The 20649-nt window shown below is 44.8% G+C and overlaps 1 protein-coding gene across 1 annotated transcript in view; it reads right to left on the bottom strand.

Annotated features, from left to right (window-relative positions):
* Positions 1-20649, bottom strand: part of LOC126284439 (T-box transcription factor TBX15-like) — a 376832-nt gene that overhangs the window by 117563 nt on the left and 238620 nt on the right. Inside the window, exon 3 of the mRNA XM_049983360.1 lies at positions 5747-5863. Coding sequence (XP_049839317.1) covers positions 5747-5863 — 117 coding nt within the window. The remainder of the gene's footprint in view (positions 1-5746; positions 5864-20649) is intronic.

Genomic DNA, 20649 nt, shown 5'->3' with positions numbered 1-20649 from the left:
TCGGCAAAGTTTCCATGATTTCATGGGCCGTGTATTGGGGAATTCTTCTGTTTGCAGTACACCTGGGTCAGTTGGTAGGAATTAATTTTGATTTATCGCGCTTTACTCCATGTAAACGCAATTTATTACCACTGCCTAATAGGAGAGTCATGTAATGTGATGACGGAATGTTGGGAGTTAAAATAAATTTGTTCTCATCGACTGCATCTGTTTTCAAACAAGTAGTTGAAATCTCAAGTCATTTTCTTAGTTAATTTCATGTTCAACATTTGCATCTGGTGTTCAATAGCTGAATATAACACCAATGTGTACGACTTTTTAATTAAAAATGATGAATTCTAAATCAATTAATGTGAGAACTGCCACCACAGTTCAATCAGGAGTCACAGGGCCTTGTTACTTTCTTTGCGTTATCCGATATTGCGCAGTTTTGCACTTTCTGTTGATCTGTTAGTCAATTAGCTGGGGTGAATACACGCCAAAACCAGATAAGTGATGGCTGAGGTGTTACAATCTGTGCTAGGGTGATCCTTCGTTCCTGTCTGCTCCACTTACATACTTTTGTTACAGCATCACGTGCCCGCAACGCAACCTGGCGGCACCCAACGTCGCGATGGATAGATCATATTGTCTTGTCTCACAGTTTATGAGTGTGTTAGTAGAGTTGGATCGTAGTTTATGGTTAGGTATTGATTATGGGAACGGAAACTATCGGTATTAGTCCTTTAATTAAGGTAGTTTCAACCTGTTGCGAATATTTTGTAAGTAGCCTATTTATGTGCCTGTATGTTGGCAGCGCGACAGACTGCATTAATAGCTCTGACAGCGCTGTGCTCACTCTGTATGAGACTCTGTGGCTGGTCGGACTAGCAGTTGGATGTGAACAGCCAGCAGTGATGGAAGTTGGAAGTGAGTAGTCAGCAATGATGGAGGTTACAGATTAATAATTAGCAGTGTTGGAAGTTTGCAGCATTCGAGCGAGCGGACGGTCGGAATGTATATCCCTCACTCAGATTCATTACTGATGATTATATATTTCTTTGAACTTCCTTTGCAACAAAACCATTCCTTCGCTAACCACTTGCTATTAGTAGTTAGAGCCTTCAGTAGCTAGAATATTTTATTTACCTGGCTGTATTGGCGCTTGCTGTATTGCAGTATTTCGTATAATGATGGTTTTTGTGAAGTAACTTATCATATGTGAGCCGTGTGGCTCGATTAGCGATATCCCCGCCACCGGTATGGATCATCTTTCCGGTGGTGTGCGCAGAGCATGCGCTGGAGCCACCGACCAGGCCGATGGGGAGCGAGAGGAAAATCTGGATAAGAGGAGTGTTTTTGCTTTGGGACGCCGAGCAGCAACGGCGTTTTGGGAACTGTGGCGGACAGCTAAGGTCCGGTGTCAGCCAGCAAGCATTCCGCGCCCAGAAAGGGCTGATTACCCGGGCGACGGCGCCGGGGCAAACATCGCCAGCATGGAAAGAGACGTTACTGGGAACCCTCGGTGTTGTTTTTCCACTTGCTTCTTGTCTCCTGGCATCGGGATCTGCTGCGGCTGGCTTCGTCGATCAAGCAAGAGAGTAAGGGGCTTGCTTGTGCTGTAAATTGTAATCGGAATTCACTACTGGGCTCTGTGCGGTTGACTGTATTTTCTTGGGAGGCCGTCGCTACTCCTACTGAGTCTGGCCACAATTTGTTGATTTTAATTTATAAGTAATGTTTTAAGGTGTATGTGATCATTAACATTTACGAGGGCCTGGAGTGCTGAGATATTCCGTTCTAGATCCCTACTGTCAAGGTTTAACCGCCATTGAAAACAGTTTGCTGGTCCTTGTTTAAGTACCGCCTGGTTATTGTATTTATATCACACCACGGAGTTAAGATGGCCAGTCACTGGATATATTTATCTCTGAATTGTAATAACATTACTGTTACGTTTCTGTTTGAACTAATAGCGTGTCTGAGAGACATGTACACTACTGGCCATGACATGCAACAGACGCGAAATTTAACCCACAGGAAGAAGATGCTGTGATATGATTAGCTTTTCAGAGCATTCACACAAGGTTGGCGCCGGTGGCGACACCTACAAAGTGCTGACATGAGGAAAGTTTCCAACCGATTTGTCATACACAAACAGCATTTGACCGGCGTTGCCTGGTGAAACGTTGTTGTGATACCTCGTGTAAGGAGGAGAAATGCGTTCCATCACGTTCCCGACTTTGATAAATGTCGGATTGTAGCATATCGCGATTGCGGTTTATCGTATCGCGACATTTCTGCTCGCGTTGATCGAGATCCAATGACTGTTAGCAGAATATGGAATCGGTGGGTTCAGGAGGGTAATACGGAACGCCATGCTGGATCCCAACGGCCTCGTATCACTAGCAGTAGAGATGACAGGTATCTTATCCGCATGGCTGTAACGGATCGTGCAGCCACGTCTCGATTCCTGTGTCAACAGATGAGGACGTTTGAAAGACAACAACCATCTACACGAACAGTTCGACGACGTCTACAGCAGCTCGGCGCTTCAGTCTGGAACCGCGCGACCGCTACGGTCGCAGGTTCGAATCCTGCCTCGGGCATCGATGTGTGTGATGTCCTTAGGTTAGTTAGGATTAAGTAGTTCTAACTTCTAGGCGACTGATGACCTCAGATGTTAAGTCCCATAGTGCTCAGAGCCATTTATCAGCTCGGAGACCATGGCTGGCCAACAGGCATGTCCACATCACTGTAAAACGGAGACAGCGTACCGCCCAAAACCCAGGGAAAGAAAGCCGCAAGTTCTACAGAAGATCAAGGCGAGATAAGGAAAAGAAGTAGAAGAAAGGGAGGAAGAAGAAGGAGGGCAGGGTAGGTGTACAATCTAGAGAGCATACTGCAATGAGAGGACATACATCCCCAGCCTCCGCCACTTACCAGAGGTATGCCACTCACTCAGAGATCGCCTAGGAAAGACTAGCAGCACGGACAGAGTAAGAGAAGCACAGAGAGACAAGAGGAACAAGTCTGACAGATCACGCGAGAGGAGGGGGTGGGGGGTGAATAAAAGAGCAGGTAGGATGAGAGCCGGGCTGGACTGGACCACCAAGTCCAGACTGTTGCAGCCAGATCCTCTGCCTATGGGAGGCAAAAGAGTGTTCCTCTTGCCCCTCCATGAGTCGATAAGGTTAAGCGGCCCTCCATTAAAGAGAATGATAACAGCCCCCTTCATGAATAAAACGTAAAACTATCAGCTACTGAGGCATTGTATCCTAACACCAGGGGTAACGAGTCAGAGAGATTAATAATGCGTCGCAGGACGGCTAGGTTGGGACAGTGCAGTAGAATACGAACCACAAACGGGAACCACAGCGGCAGTGGGCTGGACCCTTGCGACGGAGGAGATGACCATGATTGAGAGAAGTATGCCAAATGCGAAGGCGTGACAGGCCCATTTATTTTTTTATTTTTTTTATATTTACTCATCAAGTTCCGTAGGACCAAATTGAGGAGCAAATCTCCAAGGTCATGGAACGTGTCAGTACATGAAATTACAACAAACGTAATAACAGATAAAAATAAATGTTCATGAATGTTAAAAAAGTCAGTCCATTAGTTTAACTAAACGCTATCAGCAATACAATAAAAATCAGCTTAATTTTTCAAGGAACTCCTCGACAGAATAGAAGGACTGACCCATTAAAAAATAATGTTACTTAAAAACCATCTTGATTGCAAATTTTTATTATTTATTAATTATTAATTATTTATTCTTTATTCATATGACCGGTTTTGCAATCAAGACGGTTTTTAAGTAACATTATAAAATCACTGATTGCTGTTATCCCATAAGACATTATGTCTGTTTTTGCAAAACATTAAAAAATTCTTCATTTTCGATTTTAAAGAGCGTGGATTACTGCTAAGCTGCAGCAGTATACTGCACAAGAGTTAAGGAAGTCCAATCCAAATGCAGTTTTGATTTCTGCCTAGTATTAATCGAGTGAAAACTGCTTCTTCTTGGGAATAAACTAATATTGGTAACAAGAAACGACAATACGGAATATAGGTATTGAGAGGCAAATGTCAAAATACACAGAGTCTTCAACAGAGATCGACAAGTTGTTCGTGAACTAACACCACTTATTGCCCGAACCGCCCGTTTCTGAGACAAAAATATCATTTTAGAATGAGAAGAGTTACCCCAAAACATAATACCTACGACAATAGCGAATGAAAATAAGCAAAGTAGATTAATTTTCGTGTCGAACGATCACTCACTTCTGATACCGATAGAATAGTGAAAAAGTCGTTGAACAAGATCCTGAACGTGGGCTTTCCACGTGAGCTTACTATCTATCTGAACACCTAGAGATTTGAACTGTTCAGTTTCACTGATCATATGCCCATTTTGTGAATTTAAATCGTCACGTTTTGTTGAATTGTGTGTTAGAAACTGTAAAAACTGAGTTTTACTTTGGTTTAGCGTTAGTTTATTTTCTACAGGCCATGAACAGAGGTCATGTACTGCACTATTTGAATTCGAGCCAATGTTGCACACAGCATCGTTTACTACCATCAGCAAACCGAAAATTTTTAGAGTTTTCCGCAGTACTAGAGGGCATATCATTAATATAGGGTGTTACAAAAAGGTACGGCCAAACTTTCAGGAAACATTCCTCACACACAAAGAAAGAAAATATGTTATGTGGACATGTGTCCGGAAACGCTTACTTTCCATGTTAGAGCTCATTTTATTACTTCTCTTCAAATCACATTAATCATGGAATGCAAGCACACAGCAACAAAACGTACCAGCGTGACTTCAAACACTTTGTTACAGGAAATGTTGAAAATGTCCTCCGTTAGCGAGGATACATGCATCCACCCTCCGTCGCATGGAATCCCTGATGCGCTGATGCAGCCCTGGAGAATGGCGCATTGTATTACAGCCGTCCACAATCCGAGCACGAAGAGTCTCTACATTTGGTACCGGGGTTGCGTAGACAAGAGCTTTCAAATGCCCCCATAAATGAAAGTCAAGAGGGTTGAGGTCAGGAGAGCGAGTAGGCCATGGAATTGGTCCGCCTCTACCAATCCATCGGTCACCGAATCTGTTGTTCAGAAGCGTACGAACACTTCGACTGAAATGTGCAGGAGCTTCATCGTGCATGAACCACATTTTGTGTCGTACTTGTAAAGACACATGTTCTAGCAGCACAGGTAGAGTATCCCGTATGAAATCATCATAACGTGCTCCATTGAGCGTAGGTGGCAGAACATACGAAACTAAAATGAGCTCTAACTTGGAAATTAAGCATTTCCGGACACATGTCCACATAACATCTTGTCTTTATTTGTGTGTGAGAAATGTTTCCTAAAAGTTTGGCCGTACATTTTTGTAACACCCTGTATAAATAAGGAACAGGAGTGGCCCTAACACTGATCCCTGGGGCACCCCCCACTTGACAGTACCCCACTCAGATCCCACATGACAGCCGTCATCAACATTGTGAATAATGACCTTTGGCTGCCTGTTGCTAAAGTAAGAGGTGAATCAACTGTGAGCTACTCCCCGTATTCCGTAATGGTCCATCTGACAATAGTTCTAGAACACCATCAAAAAATAACGGAGAAGCACAGACTTAGCCGAAGTTCCGCTTTTTAGAATTTTTCGGGCCAGTTTCATTTTTCGCACCCTGTATTTTACTGGTGTTTACGTCACTTTCTCTGACAGTGGCTGAGTGCTGGCGCTCCTTACCTGTGGTAGACGTAGCGGTAGCGCTTGTCATCCAGTGGCACGATGTCCAGGAAGACGATGTAGGTGGCGGCGGGGTCCAGGCCGCCGAGCCGCACCTTCACCGTGGGGAACATGCGCCTGCAACAGCCGCACCACACACCGTTTACAGACCGCCCCTCACTGCGGCAGCTACACGAGCACAGCCACGCGCCGGGAAACCAGTCTACTGTGGCAGTAGACCAGACTCATTCCGAAAGTAACGTTTCCCATTTTTCTGTGTCAGCTTTGAGTGTCCTAGAGACATTATGTTGGTGTAATACTGTTTTCTGAATTTTTCTGCTGGTGTCCTGTGACAGATAGCAAGAGCAGTTGTAACGTCACAATAGGTTTCGTCACATAGTTAAAATCAGTGTTATGTTTCTATCAGCTCATAGACATTATAAGCGTAAATTCAATTACTTCACATAATTAATGAACAGTGAAATAATCTCAGCCCCAAATTACATGCACGCAGAAACAATTATGGATCAAAGTCTTTTCTTCTTTTTACAATTTGCACGTCCTGTGTCCCTATTTACATTTCCCCACCTCTCCTTAAAGTACGCTGTCAGGTGTGAATGTTTTGAGTGTGGTAGCAGATGAACCAGAGATGTAGTGAGTCTCAGAATCTTCTACCAACTTTAACACAGACAGCGGAAAGCAAAAAGCAGGAACACGAGGGTTCGACCAGAGGTGAGAAAGTCTAAAAAAGAACCGTTTTCTTAGCAGAGGTTGGTCGTGGGCTTCCCCTACCATCTCGCGCTGCTCGGGGAGAAAGAGCCCCGCAACGGTTACGAGGAGTTTTTTGGAAGACAGGTCAGTGACCAGACGTTCCTTCAGAACGCTGCGTCGAAATCAGGACAAAGGTATTTGAATGTTTAAATATGTTTAATGTTAACAATTCCTTTATCAGAGGCTTTTTCGCGATTGATTAATTAAGAACCATTTATTGATTTTTGTTCAATTTATCCGGTAAAAGATTAATCTTCTCCGTTCGAGATTTCCGTTACGACCCGCCACGTGGTGCATAGTTTCAAACTGCAACCGCCGAGAAAGCTAATAAAGGGAGTTGTAGACAGTTTTTGCGATTGCTGAACATTTATGCTACCGTGTGTCGGTGTTTAACAGCTTATTGAAAATTTAGTCACGAGTGTAATTTTTCTAAGATGAATCGCTTCGAACTCAAGCACTTCGCACTGGAGATACCAGCCACTGTACATTGAAAATCTGCATAGAGAAATAGTTACGATATTTGCATTTCAGTGGTAACTTAGTGCATGTGTATGTATCAGCATAGTAGTGTAGTGAGCACGTGCTCTCCAAGATTTTCCTTCCCCCCCACAGGACGATGCAAATCAAAGGCAACACGGTTTGTAATTCAAACATAGTTAAATAATCTTTGTCCATAGTTAAATGAAAATTCAAAGCAGAATTAGTGAAATGTGTATTCAAAACATCGTTGAGAAGTAACTTCGTAATTTTTTGTCTAATGTTGGTTAAAACAAAATTTGTTTTTCGAAGTAATTTCCGTCCCGGCTCGCTACTTAAAACCATACCTAAGAAAAGAGAATCACATTAATCACGCTGCCCCTTTACTAAAATTATTGGCACAAGACTAGATACGTGCAGGACGTAGTTTTCTCTGACCATCCCCAAAATTACAATTGCGTTATCCGTTGCGACCTCAAATTCAATCGATAAGATTGTACTTTGAATTTTGATGGGCCTAAACATCAATTCTAAAGCGGGCAGAATGGTCGAGGAAGGTTACGCTGCCGAGAGAGAAAAAAGCATAAGATCCTTCTCCACATCACGCTTATATAAAAATGTATAAAAATAACCCCTGCTGATAAAATTAAACAAACTCGCTTCTCAGCCAGCCACAGACAGGGAGTATTAACATTTACGACCTGAACACCAGTCGTTAGGAGCTTGCACAGTGGGGATTCCAAATATGGCGTATGCTATCGATATGCGCATAACATACTAGTGTCACTGAATTCCACTTTGCCAAACACACTGCGCCAACTGAGATCCGTGGAAGCTTGGTGAAGTTGTATGGCAGACGGTGCAGTAGACGTGAATAATGTTAACCGGCGGGCACTGAGTCTCATCAGCACTGGAAAGCTGTGCGCGACAACTCAAGGCCCAGTCGACGCTATTCAGCTGCCACCCTTCATAGCGAACACCGTCTCCTTCAAAACATACCGTGGCGACCGGCGGATTACGTCCAGTTGGGCGCACAGTTGAATGCCGCCTGCAACGCATCAGACAAATTGTTACGCAATCTGCTGGGTCGATACGACGCTTATTTAGACAATTTTCTGAAGACCATTGTCACCGGACATCATCTGTGGTGTAAAGATTAGCTGGAATCTAAAAGGATAGTCCATCGAGTGGTGACATGCGAATTCTTCAACAAAGAGAAAGTTCAGGACACAGCCATCTGCTAGCAAAGTGAAGTACACAGTCCTGTCGAGCAGGAAGTGTGTGGTTCTTCTGGATATTTTGGCACCCAAAGCAAAGGTCAACTGAGGACGCGACAAGGCGACACAGACTAACCGGAAAACCCGGATTTGTAGAGTCAAGCCAAAGAAGAAGACAAAATTCTGTTTACAACACGATAACGCCAGGCCCCATCGCAGTTTTGCGACCACAGAACTTACTGCAAAATGTTGCTGGACTGTCTTTCAGTACCCATCGTAAGTCCTGATTCACCACCTTCAGGTTTGTCTCATAGGGGCCTGTGAAAGACGGAACAGGTGGCCAACGTGTCCCAGACTCAGACACCGTCCACAAATCTTCAGCCCGTTCGGGTTTTTACGAGTGCGACCTACAGGCTCGCGTCCAGCAAATATTAGAACGCCAAAAAGGCAGCAGGCTCACAGCACGACTGGTGCTCGGCGTGGATCCAGGAAGAGGGAAAAAAATGGCTTAAACGGCTCTGGGCACTGTGGGACTTAACATCTCAGGTCATCAGCCCTCAAGAACTCAGAGCTACTTAAACCCAACTAACCTAAGGACATCACACACATCCATGCCCGAGGCAGGATTCGAACCTGCGACCGTAGCACCCGTGTGCTATCGGACTGAAGTGCCTAGAACCGCTCGGCCCTAGCGGCCGGCTACGATATTGTTAATACTTGTAGCCATTTTCCTCAGTTATGTTTTATCATAATGGTAAGAAAACCTACAGCCTTTTGCAACTGCAGCATTGTGACTTCTACTTTACGATTGGAGCAAACACGCGAATTTCACGGGAAGTGACAAGCCAAGCTACGAAAAGTTTCTAACATGGTTCGGGGATTTGGCGAAACCACCTGGGTGACGCGCGGGCACACAATGAAGCAAACCAACAAATTTAAGCGATTTGGTCGAAAGACAGACTGTCACGATCCAACGGCTATCCACGAGTGCCAGAAATTCGCTCCACACATAGAAGAGGGATAATGATGAAATCCTAAGTAAATTCGAAATTTAGAACGGTGTTTAATGCGAGATGGTATAATACTTTCCACAACGAGCATTTGTCTCTAAACCTTGCAGAAAATCCAAAGAGATTCTGGTCGTATGTAATGTATGCTAGCGGCAAGACACAATGTCTTCTCTGCGTGATAGCAGTGGAAATACTATACATGACAGTGTCACTAAATTGGATGAACTAAACACGGTTTTCAGAAATTCCTTCATCGAAGAAGAAGAAGTAAGTATACCAGAATTCGAACCAAGAACAGCTGCCAACATAGAAGTAGACATCCTCGGAGTAGTGAAGCAACTTAAATCACTTAGAAAAGCAACTCTTCCAGTCCAGACATTATACTAATTCTGTTCTTTTCATTGGGGGACGGCTTCCTTTAATATGTCAAGAACATTGCTGACGACTGGAATCCCTTCGTAACTAATGCTTCGTCCATCAAAAATTGTACTGTTTGAATGTTCGACTAGGATGCTACTGCACATATATTCGGTGTTACATGTGATCAGCTATAAGCTATTCAATACACCCAAACGGAACATGTCCAAAATATTGTAAATTCTTTTAAAAATTACACTATGAACTGATATTTAGCAACACGCCTCTCCCTTAGAGACTAGACAGTAGATTCAGTTGCTGAATATGTCGAACGCCTGATGTGTGTGACAAACGAGTGATACCATTGCATGGATATTTAATGCGCAACAGATAAAACGTAAGAGGTACCCACTGGACAGAATATTGTCGCAATTATTCATTAATTCACACAGAAATTTCTAGGATGCAAACGACTGAAAGTAAAACTTGTACATACGAGTAAAGAAAAGCAACTGGTGGAAACGTAATCTCTGCACTGCATAAACAAGAGACTATCACTGTTCTGCTTAACGATACTTATGTTGGCTAAAGGGGTAATTTAGAAGAACAGCCACTTCCTCAGTCGTATTATTTACCAACAATTGGTAAATTATATTAACGAGATTACAGTGGTATTTTGGAAAAAAATATTAGGTTGGTGGATAAGTTCGTAGCATTTTTGTTTTATTTGTGTTCCGGTTGCTATAGGTTTATCTATTGATTGTCTTTTTCATTTATAATTTACTCTTGCTATTTGAGTTTACATATTGTTATTTTGTCATCTCTGTATAGTGAGTGGAGCTGTGTACGCTGCAAAATGGACTGCCAAGTGCAGAATCGCAACATTTTCAACACATTCTTCTGTTTGAGTTCAGTACAAATATGACAGCAACCGAAGCAGCCGGAAACATTTGCGCCGTGTATGAGATTAACGCTATTTGACGGAGCACGGAAAGAAAATGGTTTTCTCGTTGCAGAGAGGATCGTTTTGATATTAGTGACTCTCGGCATTCAAGAAGACTTTCGAGGTTAGATGAAGAATGTATTAATCCACAATAACCCACATCAGTGCACTCGAACTCTGGCAAATGTCACGAACTGTGATCGTTCCACCATCGTGTGACATTTCCATGCACTGAGGAAATTTCAAAGATCGAGGGTCTGGGTACCGAATGGTCTAAGGCAAAATCATGAAAGCCGCGCGGGATCAGCCGAGCGGTATAAGGCGCTGCAGTCATGGACTGTGCGGCTGGTCCCGGCGGAGGTTCGAGTCCAACCTCGGGCATGAATGTGTGTGTTTGTCCTTAGGGTAATTTAAGTTAGGTAGTGTATAAGTTTAGGGACTGATGATCTTGGCAGTTAAGTCCCATAAGATTTAACACACACACAAAATCATGAAAATCAAGGTAGCTGTATGTCCATCTCTGCTTGCTTGTCATCAATCGGCTCGTGAAGAACACCGACCATTCCTATCCTGTATCGTTACTGGTGACGAGAAATGGCGTCTTTATGCTAACATAAGGAAGAGAAAGGAATAGTTGAGCTCAAACAGAGCAGAAACTCCCCATACAAAGATCTACGCGCATCCCCAAAAGGTAATGTTACCCATATGGTTGAACAATGACGGTGTGATGTACTACTAATTGCTTCCCCGAGGTGTAGCGATCATTGCAACATTTGTCAACACCTCAGGCGTGTTGCAGACACAATCCAAGAACGACTTCCAGGAAGGTTGCGTGTTGTGATTCTACTCCACGATAAACCTACGGAAAAACGCTGCGAACCTTTGCACTAACCTAATAGTTGCGTACACTCCTACTTGCCGCGTAGCTCCCGGAAATTTTTAATTGTTGGATTTCAATCTACTACTCTCTTACAGCTAGGTCGATACGAACATAAATTTGCAGATATGTGGAAGGATTAGACACAGCCACTACATTTTCAAGTGGCTAATAATTCATATTATTACGATATAAGAGCAATTCTTCTGTACTGAGGAAGTGGTAACGAGAAGTAGATTATTGAAAATTGGCAAGCTGCGTTCGGAAGAGTTCCATAAAAGAGTTTTTTTTTTTTTAAATAAAACTACTAATGGACGAATGTATGTACAAAGCGGTAAACACGATGCAAAGAAACGATGAACATGTGCTGCAATAGCCAGAATGCTGTCGTTATAACCATTCAAATTCTTATATTTCGCGGGTGGGGTTATACTTTGGAGTTCCGTTAAAGAGTGGAAAATGGGATGAGACATCCAGAATGAGATTTTCACTCTGCAGCGGAGTGTGCGCTGATATGAAACTTCCTGGCAGATTAAAACTGTGTGCCGGACCGAGACTCGAACTCGGCACCTTTGCCTTTCGCGGGGAAGTGCTCTACCAACTGAGCCACCCAAACACGACTCACGCCCCGTCCTCACAGCTTGACTTCTGCCAGTTCCTCGTCTCCTACCTTCCAAACGTCGCAGAAGCTCTTCTGCGAACCTTGCAGAACTAGCGCTGCTGGAGGAAAGGGTATTCCGGAGGCATGGCTTAGCCACAGCCTGGGGGATGTTTCCAGAATGAAATTTTCACTCTCCCTAGTTCGAGTCCCGGTCCGTCACATAGTTTTAATCTGCAAGGAACTTTCAAATCAGCGCACACTCCGCTGCAGAGTGAAAATCTCATTCTGGAAACATCCCTCAGGCTAAGCCATGTCTCCGCAATATCCTTTCTTCCAGGAGTGCTAGTTCTGTAAGGTTTGCAGAAGAGCTTCTGCGACGTTTGGAAGGTAGGAGACGAGGTACTGGCGGGATGAGACATCACTGATCAAATCTGGACTCTAGTAAGACTTCGTAGAGTAATGGCACGAGCGAGTGGTTTTCCCCAGAAGCAGGATGGAAAGTTCGTACTGGATCTGTTGTCCAGTGCAGACGACACGTGTGCCGGACACTGACTACAGCTGCCAAGGACTCGTACTAGGGGAGCGATCGACTCAGTGAACAGTATACGTCAGCACCGGCTATTAACGTCTATAGTCAAATTTGGTGTGCTCACTGATGCTTCATACAAATAAGTTGGCCTCTGTGAACAAAGTATCGTTTCTCGTTCCCTTAAATGGAAACAGCGGTTATTTGGGTCCAATGCACTCATCAGTACCTTCGTATAAGACAGACAATGTAAAGAACAAAATCATTACTAGTAATCTGAGTGTAGTTTGGAAGAAAAGAAACATTTCTGAGGCCCCAGACGAAGATAACGGCCAGTTATATCATTTTCATGTTCATTTGAATAAAATTCATTCACATGTTCGTTTGAATAAAATTCATTCCCAGGCTTCCCACCAATCCTTTTTCCTGCGAGTTATACGCGTAGTAGATTTTACTAGTCTAGTTATTTTTACTAGTCTAGTTATTTTTACTTGTCTAGTTATTCAGTCTAATTTTTCTATGTGAATGTGCAAAACGGTGGTTATTTACGGATTCGATGTTTATACGACAACCGGAATACGTGGAAATAGAACAGGTAAGCGGAATGCAAGCGTTGGAAATTGGCAAATGCGCCCGACTGACATTACGAACACGAGTCTTCGGCTACTCGTCGGTCGGAATAAAGGGCCCTAATGGAAGCGGCCAGAACTGATTTCGTTAATTAGCGCCGCTTGAGGAGCGGGCGAAATTGATTCGGGAACGCAGCAGTCGTATTCAATATCGCAGAGCGAAAAGAAGCGCCCAGCACGTCCCCGCGAACAGACCGGGTATCAGAGACTGCAGCGCCGCGTTAATTAACGTTCTGCGGCGGTATGATGGGGGAGGGAGGAAGGCCGATGCTATCTCGGCAGCTATCTCAGTCACGCAAGTCGTCATAAGCGCTCCCAACTCCCCTGGAGAACACAGCTCATCCGCATCCGCCCCTGTTCGAGTGCATAGTCTCACCTTGTAGCGATTCAGTTAAATTTTTTCACACATTTGATACGCTCCGAACAACACCCCTTTCGTTGCCCCGAATACCGCTGTGGTCTTTGATCCGGAGTAATGTTTCTTCTTTTTGCTCATTTTGCAGCCTAATGACCTGCTAACGATTGGGTTGTTGTGTCACTGTGTAAAATGCTTTTGCAAGATCTTGGTTGCTTCTCGGGAGTCGGTCAAGGGGGGTAGGACGTCAAACGGGCCGACTTGGAGCAGGAGAGGCACCACAGGACATTTTAATTTCCACTGTCTATACTTTTACAAGTAAATTCATAAAACTTTGTCAGCTTGACCAGGAAGGATTCAGGATTCACACTCGTAGCAGCGGAAGTTCAAAAAAGTAACAAAATAATTTTTTTACATGTGAAATTTCATAATTCTTTTCACTTACTATTGGCTGCATTTGTTGCTACAGGTACACTTTTCTTCATAAGTAAGAGAGACTGTTCGATGAATTTTGCACAGCATACGAACCGTACTTACACGTGTCGGAAACTCTATAATCTATTTAATTTATGAAAAATGAATAAGCTGTTACGTTTTAAATTTTATGTGTAGAAAAATACAAATTTTGTAGTTCATAATCTCAATTTTTACCACAGTTTGTAATAGATTTGGGAAATTCTAGAGTTTCATACACCTGTAAGCATGGTTTGTATGCTGTGCAAAATTCATCAAAGAATCTCTCTTACTTGTGAAGAAAAATGTACCTGTAGCAACAAATGCAGTCAACAGTAAGTGAAAAAAGATGATTTTTCATATCTAAAAAAATTTTCTTCTTATGTTTTTGCACTTCCACTGCTTTGAGTGTGAATTCTGAATCCTTCCTGGTCATGCTAACAAAGTTTTGTGAATTTATTTGTAAACGTATAGATAGTAGAAAATAAAATGTCCTGTGGTGCCTCTCCTGCTCCAAGTCGGCGCGTTTGACGTCATACCCCCCTTAAGACAATTTTGTCGTAAATGCAGTTTCATGAGTAGTTAAGTGCTTCTAAAATAGCTTCTAGCTCTGCTGTCATGACAGATATTTCCTCAAGTAGCCGACCAACTGGCTAAGCAAGGAGCAGCTTCAGGAACGCCATGTCGTCCTACGGCGCCGCACACACACTGAAGTACTATGCGCATGGGGTCGGATGAGGAATAAAGAGACGAACCAACGACGAAGGGAGACATTATAGAGCAATAAACCCTGTGATTCAATGAACGCATTGGTGCATGAAGCACACAGCGTCGAGAGGATTTTATACTACCACTGCACGAGGACTGGTTGACCGCTCTATTTGTAGTTGTGGAGATGGTTCAAATGGTTCAAATGTCTCTGAGCACTATGGGACTTAACTTCTAAGATCATCAGTCCCCTAGACCTTAGAACTACTTAAACCTAACTACCCTAAGGACATCACAAACATCCATGCCCGAGGCAGGATTCGAACCTGCGACCGTAGCGGTCGCACGGTTCCAGATTGTAGCGCCTAGAACCGTCGGCCACCCCGGCGGGCGCTGTGGAGAATAAGATGACATGAACCATATAATATTAGGATATCCCCAGAAGACAGACAGGACAGGTGGGACACTAAATCAGCTGACAGTGACTGTTATGCTACACAATGGCCACCACTGCGTCACTACTCTTTTGGCAACAACAGACGTTAGCGTGTACAAACTCAATACACACAGCTCTCGAGGAACTCACGAGGGTATCGCCCGCGCCTCCTCCACTCGTTTCCGATGGAGGAAGGCAGGGTGATAGTGAGATGAGCTCGAAATTTCCGCAAAATGGCACACGAGGCGTCGGAGACAGCAGAAGGGTCCAAAATGATGTCGTATTCTCCTGTCAGGAGAGAAATTGGGGCACGGGTCATGGCTCCAGAGAGCCGTCAGAGGTTGGCCCACATGGCGGAAGAGAGAGTGGAGCTGTTAAAAGAATTTGTGAATGAAATCCAGCAACCTTTTTTGCTATCCCGAAGAACGCGACACACTGTGCACGCATCTGTCTGTAATGAATGTAGTTTTCTGTCGTAGGATGATGGTTAAAAACGCGGAGAGGACGTCTCCGAACGAGAACTATGTCGCGGCAAGCCTCAGTTCACCGAGGGTCTGGGACACGGTGTGGTAGTGAGAAAGTGAGGGGAATGGAGGGTTCTGCAGTGGTGAGGATGACGTTTGTGAGAGATTCCACCCGGGCGTCACAACTGGGGAAATGTTTTTCTTCAGTTGAAACTTCCGGGCTGAGAGGCCGTGGTCGATGTGTAAAATTTCTACCTGACGTTTCGTCTCCAGCTGCGGGAGACATCTTCGGAGGCTGCCAGACTGCAGACTGCAGACTGCCAGTAAAAAGCCTCCTAAATGGTACCGCTATGTTGATCACACATTTGTAGTGTGGACTCGCGGTGAAGAAGAGTTGGATGTCTTCTTGGTGCATCTGAACAGTATTAACTCGAAGATACAGTTTACGATGGAGAAAGAGAGCAACGGTCAACTCAACTTCCTGGATGTGTTGGTTATTAAACGGGTGGATGGGACGCTGGGCCACAAGGTATATAGAAAGAACACTCACACGGATCGATACCTCCACAAGGAATCTAACCATCATCCAAGTCAAAAAAGAGGTGACATGAAAACCTTGGTTGACAGAGCCAACAAAATCTGCGAGCCGGCTTACTTACAAAATGAACTAAATCACTTACGGTCAGCCTTCATGAAAAACGGATATACCAGCAAGGAAATTGATCGAGCCCTCCATCAAAGAAGAAAAGAAGCCATAAGTCCAGAGAAACAACGGTCACCTACTGGAAACGTTTTCCTACCGTTCATTAATAAAGTCAAGGGCCGTATCGCGAAACTTCTGGCCAAGTATGGGATCGAAACAATCTTCAGGCCCACCAAGAAGATTAAGGAATATTTAATAACTGCAAAAGAGGCCCGACACCCCCTAGAAACACCTGGGGTATACAAAATTCCATGCAGTTGTGGACAAGTATATATTTGAACAACGAAAAGAAGTGTAAACACCCGCTTAGCCTAACATAAAAGAAACTGTCGCTTAGGACGCATCGAAAAATCGGTCGTAGCTGAGCATGTTTTTCGAAATGGGAATCACGAAATTAAATTTAATGAAACAAGCGTTCTAGCACGAACATTCCATTATCATGCGCGCATGTATAGAGAAGCAACAGAGATTCACAAACACCATAACAATTTTAATAAAAAAGAGGAAGTTTTAAAGTTGGACAAAATTTTGATGTCTGCGTTCCAGCAGAAGGACAATCGATTACTCTCAATGGAGAATGATGACGCCTTCCAAAGATAGGCATACCGTTGGCATCACGTGACGAATGGTGGTGCCCTCTATGTTCTCTATAAATGCGAGAGTACCTGGAGCCTCGGTGGCAGTAGCCGGACGACCACGGAAGATGTCTCCAGCAGCTGGAGACGAAACGTCAGGTGGAAATTTTATACATCAACCACGGCCTCTCAGCCCGGAAGTTTCAACTGAAGATAACACCGGCCGTTGTATGGGGAAATGTTGTTTGTCAAAGGTCTCCAGTCGGCCTTATTGAGCTGCCGTCTAGATACTACGAGCGCAGCAGGGAGGAGGCGGCGACCGGTAACACGGGACCATAGGAGCAGGCGACCACTCCGAAAGGCAGAGCAGAAATGAAGAACTGCGCTGTCGGGAGGACGGACCCCAGTACCCAGTACGTCAGATGACAAAACGAAAGTGTGTTTGTGCACAGTTATTCAGTTAAAGTAGTACATCTTCTGTTGTGACATACTTTATGTTAAATTTGGCACACAGGTAAGTCGTGTGTATCCATAGTAATTTTATAAAATTTGCACTTCTTTTGTTGTAGCTGCATTGAAATCTGTATATAGACAACAAACATAACTGACAGTTGCTACTGATGTGTTTAAACTATGGTTGATTGTATGGTCATGAAACCAAAAGCCAACATCAAACAAATAAACAATATAACAAGAATTGTTCAAATGTGTGTGAATTCCTAAAGGACCAAACTGCTGAGGTCATCGGTCCCTAGACTTGCATACTAATTAGCACTGTATAGCATGGGTATGTATGCTAAGAACAACACACACATACCCATGCCCGAGGGAGGACTCGAACCTCCGGCGGGAGGGGCATATAACAACACCCCTTTAGAAGAAAAGATGTGTCACTGCTAAAAAGGTCCCATACTGAGAAATAATAAATTAGGAAAAGGCCTCTGATGTTCTAAGAAATGTATCTAGAATATCTGCACTACCGGCTATTAAAATCCCTCCACCAAGAAGAAATGCAGATGATAAACTGGTAAATATATTAAACGGGTAAATATATATATTAAACGGGTAAATATATTATACTGGAACTGACATGTGTTTACATTTTCACGCAATTTGGGTGCATAGATCTTGAGAAATCAGTACCCAGACCAACAACCTCTGGCCGTAATAACGGCCTTGATACGCCTGGGCATCGAGTCAAACAGAGCTTGGATGGCGTGTACACGTACAGCTGCCCATGCAGCTTCAACACAATACTACAGTTCATCAAGAGCAGTGACTGGCGTATTGCGACGAGCCAGTTGCTCGGCCACCATTGACCAGACGTTTTCAATTGGTCACAGATCTGGAGAATGTGCTGTCCAGGGCAGTAGTCGAACATTTTCTGCATCCAGAAAGGCCAGTACAGGACCTGCAACATGTGGTCGTGCGTCGATGCGTACAAGAGGTGACCGAGACGTGTAACCAATGGTACCCCATACCATCACGCCAGGTGATACGCCAGTATGGCGATGACGAATGCACGTTTCCAATGTGCGTTCACCGCGATGTCGCCAAACGCGGATGCGACCATCATGATACTGTAGACAGAACATGGATACTTTCGAAAAAATGACGTTATGCCATTCGGGCACCCAGGTTCGTCGTTCAGTACACCATCGCAGGCACTCCTGTCTGTGATGCAGCGTCAAGGGTAACAGCAGCCATAGTCTTCGAGCTGATAGTGCATGCTGCTGCTAACGTCGTCGAACTGTTCGTGCAGATGGTTGTTGTCTTGCAAACGTCCTCATCTGTTGACTCAGGGGCAAGACGTGGCTCCACGATCCGTTAGAGCCATGCGGACAAGATGCCTGTCATCTCGACTGCTAGTCATACGAGGCCGTTGGGGTCCAGCACGGCGTTCCGTATTACCCTCCTGAACCCACCGATTCCATATTCTGCTAACAGTCATTGGATCTCGACCAACGCGAGCAGCATTGTCGCGATACGATAAACCGCACTCGCGATAGACTACAATCCGACATTTATCAAAGTCGGAAATGTGATGGTACTCATTTCTCTTCCTTACACGAGGCATCACAACAACGTTTCACCAAGCAACGCCGGTCAAATCGGTTGGAAACTTTCATCATGTCAGTACTTTGTAGGTGTCGCCACCGGCGCCAACCTTGTGTGAAATCTCTGAAAAGCTAATCATTTGGATATCACAGCATCTTCTTCCTGTCGGTGAAATTTCGCGTCTGTAGCAATTTTAATGGCCTGTAGTGTATTAATTACGTCGCACCCCCTATGAACGACATCACAACGTATGCATTTTTATGAGTTTTTGGTCTGTGATCAAATTAATTTATTTTCCGACTCTGCCAAAGCTTTGATTAGTTGTATGGGAGTCGGTGGCGACCGTAATCTTAACGTAATAACCCGTAGAAACAGGTTAGCTACCCCGCCCCACCCCTGTGAAGTTTCATTTCGTTCCCGACTCACCACCGTTTGTCACGCAGTGCGCAAAGTGCATTCCGCCAGCACTTCGGACTTTTTCTTTTTCGCCGCCGGCCGGTGACGAGTGGACAACGGGCGGCGAGGTTTCTGGGCGCTGGCAGACGAGTAGGCGGAACCGCAGAAAGGCGCCGGCCGGCCCGGTTTTCGGGACGATGATCTCATCTGGCGATAGCGGCTTCATCAAGGCGGCCATTAACACCTTGAAATACGGCGGGCGCAGGCGCGGGGCGCTGGCAGCCCCAGCCGCAGGTATCCGCCGCCATCTGCGCCGCCTCGGCCAGAACAATACCGCATAAAGCAGGCGCGCTGCCCGGCGCTCTCGATACCAGCCACGCGCGCATCCGCTATCGCTTCCCAGAGTCCGCCGGCCGCGGCCGACTTTCCCGTTTCTACCGCATCCGTGCCTCGCTTTTCCGTAAAAAATCCATCTCGGGGAAAGGCATCTCTAATGACCGGAGCGGCCAGACGCAGCCGAGACGTCACGCTCTGACCTTGTGCCTCGCTCAGGTGAAAGGTGCTAACTCCTGCAACAGCTCCGTTAATCGCCCTCGGCAGCACTATGATATCCGAGGAAGGAACGTTGGACGTCACAGTCCCGGTGACGCCTGGGTCGTTTGTGATTGAGGCTCATGAGGGACTGACGCTTATGAGAGATCTTCTGGAAAAACCGAGAAGACGCGAGTTCGAATCCTGGTCGGGCCACGGAAATATTCAGTCTGTCTTTAATGTATCCTTCACCTGTCAACGTTGTGACGAGCCGCCGGCAACGATATGCGGTTCTATTCCATATTAAACTGTATGTCCCCAATCCCCAGTTGGATAAATGGGATCTGTTAGGCACATTCCTGACGCTGGCGGAATTAGACTAGGCCGCTATTGAAATGGCTCTGAGCACTATGAGACACAACTTCTGAGATCATCAGTCCCCTAGAACTTAGAACTTCTTAAACCTAACTAACCTAAGGACATCACACACAACCATGCCCAAGGCAGGATTCGAACCTGTGACCGTAACGGTCGCGCGGTTCCAGACTGTAGCACCTAGAACCGCCCGGCCACCCTGGCCGGCACTAGACTAGAAATTAAAGTAGTAAGAGGTTTGTTATCTGGGAAGCAAAATAACTGATGATGGTCGAAGTACGGAGCATATAAAATGTAGACTGACAATGGCAAGAAAAGCGTTTCTGAAGAAGAGAAATTTGTTAACATCGAGTATAGGTTTAAGTGGCAGGAAGTCTTTTCTGAAAATCTTTGTATGCAGTGTAGCCATACATGGAAGTGAAACATGGATCATAAACAGTTTAGACAAGGATAGAATAGAAG

Source organism: Schistocerca gregaria, chromosome 8 (assembly GCF_023897955.1).
Source record: "Schistocerca gregaria isolate iqSchGreg1 chromosome 8, iqSchGreg1.2, whole genome shotgun sequence".
Classification (NCBI taxonomy): domain Eukaryota; kingdom Metazoa; phylum Arthropoda; class Insecta; order Orthoptera; family Acrididae; genus Schistocerca; species Schistocerca gregaria.
The sequence above is the reverse complement of the archived record's forward strand: the minus strand, read 5'-3'. Positions and strand labels throughout refer to the sequence as shown.